Genomic DNA, 14,715 nt, shown 5'->3' on the forward strand with positions numbered 1-14,715 from the left:
TAATACATCTGTGGAGAGTTCTGGGAAATTGTACATTAAATGAAAAAACTCCACAGATGACTGATATGTAAGCAGGATTGGGAACCCCAATTTCTTTAGAATTCAGCTTTTTTCCCCTAAGAGTGCTCATTAAAGCCCTCTAATTAGGTTTTCTTTAAATGTCTGTTCATCTGTGTTGACCTCTACGTATTTATAAATTACATGTACATGATTAGCATAGGTACCAGTCTGTTTCCTTTGCAGTTGTGTTGATTATTTTCCCCCGTAAACTTTCCCTGAAATGAGAGGGCTGATTTGGAGCTCTTTGTGAGTGTACTGAATTTATGATCCAGAAGTTTTCATGTTGGATGCCTAGTGTTTTCCCTTGGAGGAGAGCAGCCTTAATTTTTTTTTTTTCTTTTACTATAGCTATAGAGAGGTATAATTCACATACCACATAAATCACCCATTTTAAAAGTGTACAATTCACTGAGTTTTAGTATATTTACAGTTTTGTGTAATTTTAGAACGTTGTCACTACCTCAGGAAGAAACTCCATATCCTTTATCACACTCCTATTCCCCTATACCCCTCCTTTTTCTTCCCAGCCCTAAGGAACCATTAATTTACTTCCTTTATCTATTAGATTTGTCTTGTATGGGCATTTCATATAAATGGAATCATTTGTAGTCTTTTGTGTCTGACTTCTTTTTACTTAGCAGAATTTTTCCACCATTTAACTATATTGTAGTGTACATGTTAGTACTTTTTAGATTTTTTTCCTAAATAGTATTTATTACTGTTATAGGGTATATCCATTTTTAAATTTTGATCAAATATAGATAACATAAAATTTACCATCTTAATCATTTTTAAGTGTATAGCTCAGTAGTATTAAGTACATTCATATTGTTGTGCAGCCAATCTCCAGAACTCTTTTTATCTTGCAGAATGAAACCTTATAACCATTAAACAATAATTCCCATCCCTTTCTCCCCTCAGACCCTCCACCCCACGCCGGCAATCACTGTTTTACTTTCTGTCTTTGAATTTGACTACTCGAGGTACTTCATCTGAGTGAAACTATGGTATTTATCCTTTTTTGACTGACTTTCTTCACTTAACATAATCTCCTTTCACTTAACATAATGGAACAACAGACTGGTTCCAAATAGGAAAAGGAGTACGTCAAGGCTGTATATTGTCACCCTGCTTATTTAACTTAACATGCAGAGTACATCATGAGAAACGCTGGACTGGAGGAAGCACAAGCTGGAATCAAGATTAATGGGAGAGTAACCTCAGATGTGCACATGACACCACCCTTATGGCAGAAAGTGAAGAGGAACTAAAGAGCCTATTGATGAAAATGAAAGAATAGAGTGAAAAAGGTGGCTTAAAGCTCAGCATTCAGAAAACAGAGATCATGGCATCCAGTCCCATCACTTCATGGCAAATAGATGGGGAAACAGTGGCTGACTTTATTTTTCTGGGCTCCAAAATCACTGCAGATGGTGATTGCAGCCATGAAATTAAAAGACACTTACTCCTTGGAAGGAAAGTTATGACCAACCTAGACATCATATTAAAAAGCAGAGATATTACTTTGCCAACAAAAGTCCGTCTAGTCAAGGTGATGGTTTTTCCAGTAGTCATGTATGGATGTGAGAGTTGGACTGTAAAGAAAGCTGAGCACCAAAGAATTGATGCTTTTGAACTGTGGTGTTGGAGAAGACTCTTGAGAGTCCCTTGGACTTCGAGGAGATCCAACCAGTCCATCCTAAGGGAGATCAGTCCTGGGTGTTCATTGGAGGGACTGATGTTGAAGCGGAAGCGTCAATGCTTTGGCCACCTGATGCGGAGAGCTGACTCATTTGAAAAGATCCTGATGCTGGGAAAGATTGAGGGCAGGAGTAGAAGGGGATGACAGAGGATGAGATGGTTGGATGGCATCACTGACACAATGGACATGAGTTTGGGCGGACTCTGGGAGTTGGTGATGGATAGGGAGGCCTGGTGTACTGTGGTTCATGGGGTCACAAAGAGTCGGACACGACTGAGCGACTAAACTGAACTGAATCTCCTTTCATGTTTATCTGTATTGTATGTGTCAGAATTTCCTTCCTTTTTGATAAGGCTGAATAATCATTCCGGTGTATGTTTATACCACGTTTTGTTTATCAATTCGTCTGTCATTAGACACTTGGGTTGCTTCTACCTTTTGGTTATTGTGAATAATGCTGCTGTGAACACAGACATGCAAATATCTATTAAAATTCCTGCTTCCAGTTCTTTTGGGTCTATGCCCAGAAGTGAAATTATAGGATCATATGGTAATTCTATTTTTGATCTTTTTTTTTTTAGAACTGCCATACTGTTTCTATAGTGCCTGTTTCATTTTGCATTCTCACCAACAATCTATGAGGTTTTCAGTTTCTCCACATGACTTTATCAGCTGTTGTTATTTTGTTTTTTTTGGTAGCAGCCATACTAATAGGTGTGAAATTATTTCGTTTTCTGGCTGAATAACATTCCATTGTATGAATATAACATTTTGTGTATTCATTCATTGTTAGAAGACATTTGGGTTGTTCCTACCTTTTTGGCTTTTAAGTAATGCTGCATTAAATGTTCACGTACAGATTTTTGTGCATGTATGTTTTCATTTCTTCTATGTAGATAACTTTTGTTGACTATGAGGGCTACTCCATTTCTTCTGAGGGATACTTACCAAACTAGTAGTTGTCATGGTCCTTTGACTGTGCAGATCACAACAAACTGTGGAAAATTTTTAAAGAGATGGGAATACCAGACCACCTACCTGCCTCCTGAGAAATATGTATATAGATCAAGAAACAACAGTTAGAACCGGACATGGAATAATGGATTGTAAAATTGGGAAAGGAGTATGTCAGTGCCATATATCGTCACCCTGCTTATTTAACTTGTATGCAGATTACATCATGAGAAACGCTGGGCTGGATGAAGCACAAGCTGGAAATCAAGATTTCTGGGAGAAATATCAATAACCTCAGATATGCAGATGACACCACCTTTATGGCAGCGAAGAGGAACTAAAGAGCCTCTTGATGAAAGTGAAAGAGGAGGGTGAAAAAGCTGGCTTAAAACTCAGTGTTCAAAAAAAATAAGATCATAGCATCCAATCCTATCACTTCATGACAAATAGATGGGGAAACAATGCAAACAGTGTCAGACTTTATTTTCTTGGGCTCCAAAATCACTGCACATGGTGACTGCAGCCATGAAAGTAAAAGATGCTTGCTCCTTGGAAGGAAAGTTATGACCAACCTAGACAGCATATTAAAAAGCAGAGACATTACTTTGTCAACAAAGGTCCGTTTGGTCAAGGCTATGGTTTTCCAGTAGTCATGTATGGATGTGAGAGTTGGACTATGAAGAAAGCTGAGTGCTGAAGAATTGATGCTTTTGAACTGTGGTGTTGGAGAAGACTCTTGAGAGTCCCTTAGACTGCAAGGAGATCCAACCAGTACATCCTAAAGGAAATCAGTCCTGAATGTTCATTGGAAGGACTGAAGCTGAAGCTCCAATACTTTGGCCACCTGATGCAAAGAATTGATTCATTAGAAAAGACCGTTGCTGGGAAAGATCGAAGGCAGGAGGAGAAGTGGACGACAGAGGATGAGATGGTTGGATGGCATCACCAACTCAATGGACATGAGTTTGAGCAAGCTCTGGAGGTGATGATGGACAGGGAAGCCTGGCGTGCTGCAGTCTATGGGGTTGCAAAGAGTCAAACATGACTGAGCGACTGAACTGAACTGATGTAGATACCGAAGAATGGACTTGCTGGGTCTTGTGGTAACTGTTTTACTATTTGAGAAACTGCCAGACTGTTCTCCAAACTGGCTTCACCATTTCACATTCCTCTAGCAGGATACAAATGTTCCAGTTTCTCCACATCCTTGCCAATGTTTGCTTATTATTCACTGATTTTGACTATATCTATACCAGTGACTATAAAGTGATACCTCATTGTACTTTTGATTTGCATTTTTCTGATGACTAATGATCTTGAACATATTTTCATGTGTTTATTGACCATTTTTATATCTTTGGAGAGTTCTCTAGTCATGTTTGCCCATTTTTAAGTGGAATATCTGTTCTTTTATTAATGAGCTATAAGAGTTCTTTATATATTCTGTATATAAACCTCTTATCTAATAAATGATTGACAGATATTTCTTCCCATTGTATACATTATCTTTTCACTTTGCTGACCTTCGAGGCATAAAGTTTTTAATTTTGATGAAATCCTGTTTATCTTTTTCCTTTTGTTTCTCAAGCTTTTTGATATCATATGTTAGAAGTTTTTGCCAAATCTGAGGTCATATTTACCCCTTTGTTTTCTCTAAGAGTTTTATAGTTTAGCTCTCACTGTTAGGTGTTTGATCTATTTTGAGCTTATTTTTGTACGTTCTGAGGTTGAGTCTTAATTTTTTCCTTCTGAGGCTGTTTTGGATTGTTAATTAACTATCATTTCTTTGGTTGCACTGGCCTTCACTGTCGGGCAGAGGCTCTCTCCAGAGGTGAGGGGGGCTCCTCGCTGCCATGGAGCACAGGCCTCTCACTGTGGTGGCTCCCGTGTTGCAGAGCACAGGCCCTGAGTGCATGGACTTCAGGAGTTGCGTCACGTGGGCTTAGTAGTTGTGGCTTGTGAGCTTCAGTTGCCCTGTGGCGTGTGAAATCTTCCTGGGCCAGGGATCGAATTGGTATCCCCTTCATTGGCAGGTGGATTCTTAAACACCGTACTGCCAAGGAAGTCCCCAGTACCATTTTTTTATATGTGGCTATCCTGTTGTCTCAACACCATTTGTTGAAAAGATTCTTCTTTTCTCCATTGAATTGTTTTTGCACCCTTGTCTGCAGACATGTAGTCTTATTTCTGAACTCTCAGTTCTATCTGGTTGATGTCTGTGTCAGTATTTCATTGTCTTGATCACTGTTGCTTTCTAGAAGTAATTTTTAAAAGCAAGAAGTATGAGCCTTCAACTTTGTTGTTCTTTCTCAGGATTATTTTGGATATTCTTGGCCTCTTGCATTTCTGTATGAATTTTAAGATCAGTTTGTCAGTGTCTGTAAAAAACCAGCTGATACTTTGATAGAAATTGTTTTGAATCTGTATATCAATTTGAGAAGTACTACTGTCTTACTATTAGGTATTCTGATCCATTAACATAGAATGTTCTTCCATTTATTGAGATCTTTAATTTCTTAAACTAATATTTTGTAGTTTTCAAGATATAAATTCTTAAGTTTTGCTTTTGATGTTGTTAGTAGAATTATTTTGTTACTTTTATATTTAAGTCATCTGTTTATTCAAATCTTCCTCCCCTTCCCTGTTCTTTAGATGAGGGATTTTGTATAGCTTTACCTTTAAATTCACTTACACTTTGTCCTGTTATCTCAATTAAGTTGTTAAGCACATTTGTTGATTTAAAATTTTCAAGTATTTTTTAGTTCCAGACTTACTTAAAAAAAAACTGGCATATTTTGCACATATAAATCACCCTTTTCAAGTATATGATTCTGTTTTTAAAAATAGTTTGTTTCTGTAATGAGGTATCCTGTCTTCTCATTATTGTGACCGTATCTTCCTTTACATTGAATATTGTTATATTAGTTGCTTAAAAATTTTGTCTTCCAGTTCCAGCATCTAGGTGATCTAAGAGTTGATCTCCATTAACTGGCTTTCTTTTGGGATGGGTTACATTTTCTTGATTCTTTGTATGTCAGTTATTTTGGATTGTATTTCTCACATTGTAAATGTTTATACTGCAGGCTAGATTCTGTTATATTCTTCCAGAGAGTGTTTTGATTTGTTTGGTTTAGTTTGGTTGTTTTTGCTTGCTTGTTTTAATAGGTATTTAATTTGATGAAACTCAAATTGCAAACTCAATCTCATTTGTGGTGGGCAACAATTCAAATCTCAATTCAATTTTTAGGTTTATTTGAACTATTTGGAGTCTGTGCTGTCCGTGCATATTTCAGAGATCATCCAGAGATTTGGCTTTCTGCCTGGTTCTCTTCTTTCTGGGTTTTCTCTCTCTATTTTCCAGTGGTTATGCTGTTCCTGACTCTCTTTCCTCTAGTTCTTCAAGCCAGACATACTGGGTTTTTGCACACCTTTTAAATGTAGGGTATGACTGCCCAACATACCGTGGACTGGGTCTGCTGCTGCTGCTGCTAAGTCGCTTCAGTCATGTCCGACTCTGTGCTACCTTCAGGCGAAAAAGGTTCAAAAATGGGAAAGTCACTTAATGCCATGCTTTCTTCCAGGCACTGATAACTCCTCCAAGTATATGCTTACTTTTGTTCTCTTTCCAGTGCCTTCAGGTAGTTGTTTACTTTTTTTTTTTTAGCTAGAATTTGTTTGTTATCTTTGGAGGGGTAGTCCAAAAGAACTTAGTCAGCTGTTATTGGAAACTAATCATGGTAGAACCATATCTTAAATATTTTAAGCCCAAATTTTTATTTTTAAAATGATAACATTTGATCTATTTTCTACTGAAATATTGAGGGATTTTACTTGGAACATTCAAAATCTACTCTTTTGTGCCTTTGTCTTTTATTTGGTCTATCAAATAGATAACTAAATAAAATAGAGGAATGTTTCATTTCAGAATACTATAAAGGCCACCGTGGAATAAGCATGTATTTGTTGAGATCTTTTCTGTCAAATAAGAGTCTAGATTTTTTTTTTTTTTTAAAGCCTGGCTAGATATTTCGGAGAACGTTCAAAGGGTAGCTGTAAAATAATAAGACTGATTTATCTTCATAGGAATAGATCTTATTTTATATATACTTGGTAATTGACAGTAGGGCAGTGGGGTAATATCAGTGAGTGATATTACTCCTAGAGTGTTTTTGTTAGCTAGAATGCTGTTTTCCGAGATTCAGTAAAATACTCACTCTGTTAGGTAATAAAGTTTATGACATGTTCAGAGATTGAGTGGTGTGGTTTGTTTTATTATCAAGAGAGGTGTTCTAATAGTTAAAAAGATTTTTCTAATTTAATCAAGTTTGATCTTCATGTATTGGAAAGCTTCTTAACTGATTTGAAGAAAATATATTTCTTTTTTGTTTAAAGGTGAAGTGGATCCTAAGGAGAGGATAGCACGCCAACGAAAGCTATTACAGAAAAAACTTGGCCTTAATATGGGAGAAGCGATTGGAATGAGCACTGAAGATCTCTTTAATGATGAAGATTTGGATTATACCCCAACTTCAGCAGCCCTTGTAAACAAACAACCTGTAGGTAAAACCTTTGGTTGTCTGACTATAAGTAATAATACAGGCGGTTTGCTTTTATTTTGCTATGCAATTGCAATTTTAAAAAAAAGGCGCTCTTTATTTCTGCTCATTGTTGCCTAGTGTCACCATAATTTACTATCTCCATAAGCTGAATTTCTAGTGATAGATTCTGAAGAGGTAGAAGGTAGCGTCTGCCTGCCTCCGAGGTGCTAGACTATTAGATAAAAGCTGTGCGGGACCTTTCAGGAGACACTGGTGTTGACAAATCATAGTTGCACCAGTTGCTCTTTCCTTTATTCTTCAATGAAGAAAAAAAATATTTCAGAGGGTAGGAGATGGTAAGGGCTATCATAGTTAGATATGCTGATACTAGAAATCTTTTAGAGCTGATTCTTTTGAGAAAGAGCAAACACGATGAAAACTTTCAAACAGTGCAGAAGGACCTGTGATATGAAGTAAGCTTCTTTTTGATAAATGATGGGCACACATTTCCCTTTAAAAATTATTTGTCCTTTTTTTCCTGAAATTTTCTGTGTATGCACAAGTCCTTTTTAAGCCATGTCTGCCTGTATGTGTGGGCTTCCAAGGTGAAACACAGTGGTAAAGAATCCATCTGCCAATGCAGGAGACATGGGTTTGATCCCTGCATCAGGAAGATCCCCTGGAGCAGGAAATGGTAACCCACTCTAGAATTCTTACCTAGAAAATTCCCCGGACAGAAGAGCCTGGCAGACTGCAGTCCATGGGGTCATAAAGAGTCAGACATGACTGAGCATGCATCCATACCCGTCTGTATATACAGACTGATCACCTGTTTTTTGATAACTTCTTTCTGTTTATATGGCTGTACCATAGTTTTGCTCTGTATTTTTCCTGTTTCTGTTTTTCCAATTCCCAATGGATGCCTCTGTGCTTCTTTTCTTATACATTAAAGCTTATACTCCATAAGCTCCAGTATAAGCTGTGGCGCTCTCTCCTAAAAAGAATGTACATGTGAAATAGTACCTTTCAGGGATTTAGTGCTCTTACTTCTTGGCCTGCTTTACATGAGACCCATGTCTTCTCATTCCCTTGGCCTTTCCTTTTGCTTAAGTGGAGAATGGTTCTATTTGCCATTATTCTAGTTGTCCTCTAAATCATTAGAATTTGTAAGGAAGTTTTTTAGCATTGAGGAATGTGTGATGATGATGGGACTTTTGTAGAAAAGGGGAAAAAAGCAGATTCTGGAGGGAAGAGTATAAAGAGGCGGAAAATATAATAACAAACATGAAAGAACAGAAAGATGGAGTATGAACTGAAGCATAAGATATAAAAAACAATAGAATAAAATAAATGAAAACAAACGTGATCACAGTGTAGTAATTGGATATTGTGTAGGGAAATTAATAGGTAGGTGTATTAGAGAAAATAGGCTACAGACAGAATAATTGGAAAGGAGATGGCAGCAGCAAATTTGGCAGGATCCAAATTCGGTTGGCTTTGGATGTCAGGGCCCTTCGGGAAGAGGTGCTGAGGCTTATTGTAATGTTCATCGCTGCTCCACTGCCTTGTATATATGCTGGTGGCCCCTGGACCAAGTCTATAGCAGGGCACCCGCACTAGTGACCCTGACTGCTTGTGGTAATGTACGTTTCAGTTGAATCTTAAATCAGTTAAGGGCAGAAGGATTTTTAGGCTTGTATTAAAGCATTTTTATTCACAGCCTTAATAATGTCTCCTATGAATGGAAGAAGGAGCAAAAGTGGTATGCAGTGAGTGGTTAAGGGGGAAAGACCAGTTACTTACCAGGTATTCTTAGTTGTGTCTGATGCTTTGCGACTCCTTGGACTGTAGCCTGCCAGACTCCTTTGTCCATGTAATTTTCCAGGCAGGAATAGTGGAGTGGGTTGCCATTTCCTGCCCCAGGGGATCTTCCCAACCCAGGGATTGAACCCGGGTCTCCTGTGTCTCCTGCATTGCTGCAGAATCCTGCCTGCTGAGCCATCTGGGAAGCCAGTTACTTATGGCAACAGCTATTTTTATTTTTTCAGTAGAAGATGATTATAATTTTTTTTTTTAATTGACATTCTTTAGGCTTACATTATGGCTTCCCTGGTAGCTCAGTTGGTAAAGAATCTGCCTGCAGTCCAAGAGACCCAGCTTCGATCCTGGGTCGGGAAGATCTCCTGGAGAAGGAAATGGCAAACCACTCCAGTATCCTTGGCTGGAAAATCTCATGGATAGAGGAGCCTGGTGGGTTGCAGTCATGGGGTCACAGAGTCGGGCACGACTGAGTGACTTGAGTGACTAACATGCTTACAACTTTTAGATTATATTATGTTTCTTTTAAAGTTTCACCTCTTCAGAGTCCTCACTGGAGTCAGGATCATATACTTTTGCCACGTCTATGACATAAAGTTAAGAAACACATGAGCTTTTCCTGGCAACTAGAAGAATAGGGAAGAAGGAAGAAGAAATTACTGTACAGCACAATAGCATGAATCTGTCAAAGAAGAATGTAATCAGTTTGTTTATAGTGAACTTACAAACTTTAGTCCTGTTCTGAGGCTGAGACTGTGGGTATATATTTTAACTTCAGAAGTTCAAACTGCACATTCTTTTATTCTTTTAGACTCTCCAGGCCGCTGAACTGATTGACTCAGAGTTTCGAACAGGAATGAGCAATAGACAAAAGAACAAAGCTAAAAGAATGGCCAAATTATTTGCAAAACAGAGATCCAGGGATGCAGTAGAAACGAATGAGAAGAGGTAGTAATCCTTTTTTTGCTCATTTATGTATTTATTTTAGTTATACTATTTTATTTAGTTAAATTTTTTTAAATTGGAGGATAATTGCTTTACAATATTGTATTGTTTCCTGCCATACAACAGTGTGAATCCGCCATAACTGTGTGTGTGTCCCCTCTCTCTTGAGCCTACCTCCACCTCACCCCCATCCCACGCCTCTAGGTCGTCACAGAGTGCCAGACTAGGCGCCCCACTGTCTGTTTCACATATGGTAGTGTAAATATGTCAGTGCAGCTTTCTCAGTCTGTTTCACCCTCCCCTTCCCCTGCTGTGTCCATAAATCTGTTCTCGACATCTGTATCTCCATTCCTTCTCTGCAGGTAAGTTTATCAGTATGATTTTTCTAGATTCCATATATATGCATTAATATATGATACTTGTTTCTCTCTGACTTATTTCACTCTGTGTAATAGGCTCTAGGTTCATCCACCTTACTACAGCTGACTCAGGTCTGTCTCTCTTTATGGCTGAGTAATAGTCCATTGTATGTGTGCATATGTATATGCAGCAACTTTATATTCACCTGTCAGTAGGCATCTAGGTTGCTTCCATGTCCTGGCTTTTGTAAAGAGTACTGCAGTGAACATTGGAGTGCATGTGTATTTTTGAACTGTGATTTTCTCAGAGTATTTGCCCAGTAATGAGATTGCTGGGCCACATGGTAGTTTATTCCTAATTTTTTAAGGAATCTCCATACTGTTATCCTTAGTGGGTGTATCAACTTACATTCCCACCAACAGTGCAAGGAGGTTCCCTTTCCTCCACATCATCTCCAACATTGATTGATTGTAGACTTTTTTGATGATGGCCATTCTGACTGGTGTGAGGTGACACCTCATTGTAGTTTTGATTAACATTTCGCTAATAATGATCCATTTTTTTGCTTATTTAAAACAGTGATGTTGGTTAACTTAAATCTTGGTCTGCTTGATTTCCAAAAACATTTTGATGACATTGCCTTTAGCTGTGGAATACTGTTTGGATTGTTTTGCTCAATTGTCAGAGAGCGTATTTACTATTACTAGAGACTAGGACAACTTCCCCAGGAAGATCCGTATATGCAGATTTTTTTTTTTTCCATAATAATTACGAGTTCTGAATGAGGATTGAAGATCTTCCAAGGGGAGTGCATTCCAGGTAAAGGGAACAAGTGTAAATACCTGAATCATGTAATATTCAAGAAACAGAAAGGTTGTATGGGATGAGTAAGGGGTGGGATGAGTAGACAGAAGTAAGAGTATTAGAGAGTGAATTCAGAGAGATGGCCTGAGGGCTACAGGTTAAGACCGCTACTTTTGTAAGGTGAGAACTGTCACCATATTACATCATATGTTTCTTTGGCTGAGGGCTAAGCCAAATAGTAGATAATAATCCGGGGTTATTTACCAAATCCTGTTGTAGGAAAGAGCTCTGTGGGTAAACTCAGTCTTTACTTTCTTACATTCATTGTGGTTCACAGTGTTCTGTATTCACTTCTTCTAAATAAATGGTGACCTTTTTTTTTTTTAGCAATGATAGCACAGATGGGGAACCAGAAGAAAAGAGACGAAAAATATCAAATGTTGTTATTAATCAGTCTGCAGTTGATTCCAAAGTTCTGATTGATAATACTCCAGACAGTTCTCCCTTAATTGAAGAGGTACTACTGAAATACCCTGAAGCATCCTTTGAAATCATTTATAATTTTTTCATACTAATGTGTTAGTAGATGGTATATAATATAATAATCTGTTAATTGAGAAATTTTGTTATTAAAAATCAAAGTACTTTTTGTTAGTAAAATTTTTTGATTATTTAAAAGCCTGGCTATTATTAGTTAGTCCTTGTTAGTCCTACAAGTAAATACACTTAAATTATTGGCATAAAATAGATCTTTTAAAGTAATATTAATTTGGTTTTTCTTATTCAGACAAATGAATGGCCTTTGGAAAGCTTTTGTGAAGAACTTTGCAATGACCTTTTTAATCCCTCCTGGGAGGTAGGATTTCTTCATTACAGTTTCTCTCAACTCTGTTTTCTTTGCTAATGATAGGAACCATATCAATCATAATCTGTCTTATCAGAGTCCTTATTTTTCCCCTATGTCCCTCTCAGAACCGCTTGCCAGAGCACTTCATAAAGAGCTGCATATCTCTCTCAGTAAAAAATTTCCTTTGGAAGTGGACAATTTTGATTAAGATCAATAGTTTGCAAGTGGTAGCTTAGCCTCAGAAATATTTCTTCAAAAAAGATCTTGAACAGCTCTCAATATGTAGAAGATATGAAAGTGAAGTTCTGGTTGAAATTGAGGGTTGGTAATCTCGAAAGATTCTTTGGTTGGTCTCTGAGTAATTTTAAAACACTGTTTTAGAATACCTTTTAGCTTTAGCTTTGTTTTTAGCTTTCTGCTCCCAGATGCACTTCTGTTCAAAGCTGTTCACGTTTTAGCTCGAATGGGGCTTTAGAAAGTGGGGGCAGCATCAGTGGCATGTTTCCTCCCTCCCAGATGACATTGCAGAAGCTTCAGGGCTACAATAACGTGTTAGTCATGAGACATTTTATTTAAATTGTCTTCCTTTGATGTTTAACACTGGTGGCTTTGGAACTTAGTTCTGATGTATTTATTTCTAAAATATTGGTGTTGGGACTATAAGGAACATTATATGATGCTTCTTTTCTCTCCTTTGCTGTGGATAATGCTGAATGCAAGTAGAGAGTAGAGGAGTGACAGCCAAGCAGATTAGTATCTCAGAAAGAACTCAGAATAGCTATTTTTTGCCTTTTTAAAAAATAAAATCCATATAATCAAACTTGTGAGATTAAATATATGTAATTCTTCTTGGATAGTAGAAGAAAAACACATTCTTGTGAAGTCCCACTCAGTTTGTTCCAATTTCTTAAAAATCTAGTATCCCTTTTTCATACTGAAGAAAAGTTAAACACTGTTTCTTAAGCATTTAACCTCCGGTATTTGCTTCTTGGTTCTTTTTAGGTTCGACATGGTGCAGGCACTGGACTTCGGGAAATCCTTAAAGCTCATGGGAAAAGTGGTGGTAAAATGGGGGATAGCACTTTAGAAGAGGTGAGTGTAAGTGTAGTAAATCAACATTACCATCAGGTTTCAGTAGATGTCCTCTTTCTCAGACAGGAAAGTAGCAGAGCATGTGCCATGAAGTAGAAATGAGAGGTAAATAGTAAGAAATATGGAGGGGTGAACATAAGGAAAAGGTTAAAAAATTAGGAAGAGGTTTATTTATATTATAGATAGAGAAAGTATGAGTTCAGAGGAAAGATAGGTTCAGAAATATTGGGTGGAAAAGTATGTAAAAACACTCATATTTGAGCAGGGTATAATGGATTAGAAGGTAGAGTAAGATGAATGAGAGTATAGTTTAACGGTCAACAAGCAGTGTGACTGGTGTAACATGGAGGCAGTAGTAATAGGCTAGATAATAGATACTTCGGCCACCTGATGCGAAGAACTGACTCATCAGAAAAGACTTTGATGCTGGGAAAGATTGAAGGCTGGAGGAGAAGGGGACGACAGATGATGAGATGGTTGGATGGCATCTTTGACTTGATGGACATGAGTTTGAGCAAGCTCTGGGAGTTGGTGATGGACTGGGAAGCCTGGCGTGCTGCAGTCTATGTGGTCGCAAACAGTCGGACACAACTGAGCAACTAAACCGAACTGAATAGATGTAGTTGATATTACAGCACCCTTAAGTGGTTTCTCAATTTCTCTGGGAGTGCAAGTAAAATACAGAAGTCATGAATTTTATAGATTTTGGTACAGTATATCTAAATCATCATCAGAGAAGATGTGGTTAATATTGAAGGTAGTAATTGGGACTATTCCATAGTTTGGTTATTGTTCCCACAGCTAAAATAATCTGTCCCAATGTTTTGTTTTAGTTTGCTGTAATAGTTTAGTTTTAGTTTTTGGATCTAATATGTTTTAATGTGTTATTAAAATGATTATTTTAACAGATGATTCAACAGCATCAAGAGTGGTTGGAAGACTTGGTTATTAGACTCCTTTGTGTGTTTGCTTTAGACAGATTTGGAGACTTTGTTTCTGATGAAGTAAGTATCCTAAGGGAGGCTTTACCCAATCAGACTTCAGATTCTTAAAATATATATATATATATTTTTTGCAAATGTGAATTTTCTTGCTTTCTCATTTTTAGGTTGTGGCACCAGTTCGTGAAACTTGTGCTCAAACATTAGGTGTAGTGTTAAAACACATGAATGAAACAGGAGTTCATAAGACTGTGGATGTGCTGCTTAAATTACTTACACAAGAACAGTGGGAAGTTAGACATGGTGGTCTGCTAGGAATAAAGTATGCTTTGGCAGTTCGTCAGGTAAATACTTCAGTTTTTGAAGCATGTATGGGAGTTTTTTCCCCTCTTAGTTTATGTTCTCATTAATTAAATGAAATGGCTCTAGATTCTTAGTGTTACAGATAAGCCAGTCCTTTAAGATTTACCTTCTTGAGGTAGTATCATAGAGACAGGTGATGCTAGTAAGAATTTAAATACGAATTAAAAGAGAATTATGCTTGGAAACCTGTTTCTGTTTCATAGCAAGACCAATTCTCAGTGAGATTTCTAGTGTATGATCACAGGAGTAACCTTTGGGGGCTGACTGTTGGGGCAATTGAAAAGACGGTAG

At 37.5% G+C, this 14,715-nt stretch overlaps 1 protein-coding gene across 3 annotated transcripts in view; it reads left to right on the top strand.

Annotated features, from left to right (window-relative positions):
• Positions 1-14,715, top strand: part of BTAF1 (B-TFIID TATA-box binding protein associated factor 1) — an 85,827-nt gene that overhangs the window by 22,326 nt on the left and 48,786 nt on the right. For all 3 annotated transcript variants that reach the window (XM_069567506.1, XM_069567507.1, XM_069567508.1), the window contains 7 exons: positions 7,109-7,272; positions 9,884-10,020; positions 11,569-11,698; positions 11,969-12,037; positions 13,031-13,120; positions 14,029-14,124; positions 14,229-14,405. In XM_069567506.1, coding sequence (XP_069423607.1) covers positions 7,109-7,272; positions 9,884-10,020; positions 11,569-11,698; positions 11,969-12,037; positions 13,031-13,120; positions 14,029-14,124; positions 14,229-14,405 — 863 coding nt within the window. The remainder of the gene's footprint in view (positions 1-7,108; positions 7,273-9,883; positions 10,021-11,568; positions 11,699-11,968; positions 12,038-13,030; positions 13,121-14,028; positions 14,125-14,228; positions 14,406-14,715) is intronic.

This window comes from Ovis canadensis, chromosome 22, assembly GCF_042477335.2.
Source record: "Ovis canadensis isolate MfBH-ARS-UI-01 breed Bighorn chromosome 22, ARS-UI_OviCan_v2, whole genome shotgun sequence".
Taxonomy (NCBI): Eukaryota; Metazoa; Chordata; class Mammalia; order Artiodactyla; family Bovidae; genus Ovis; species Ovis canadensis.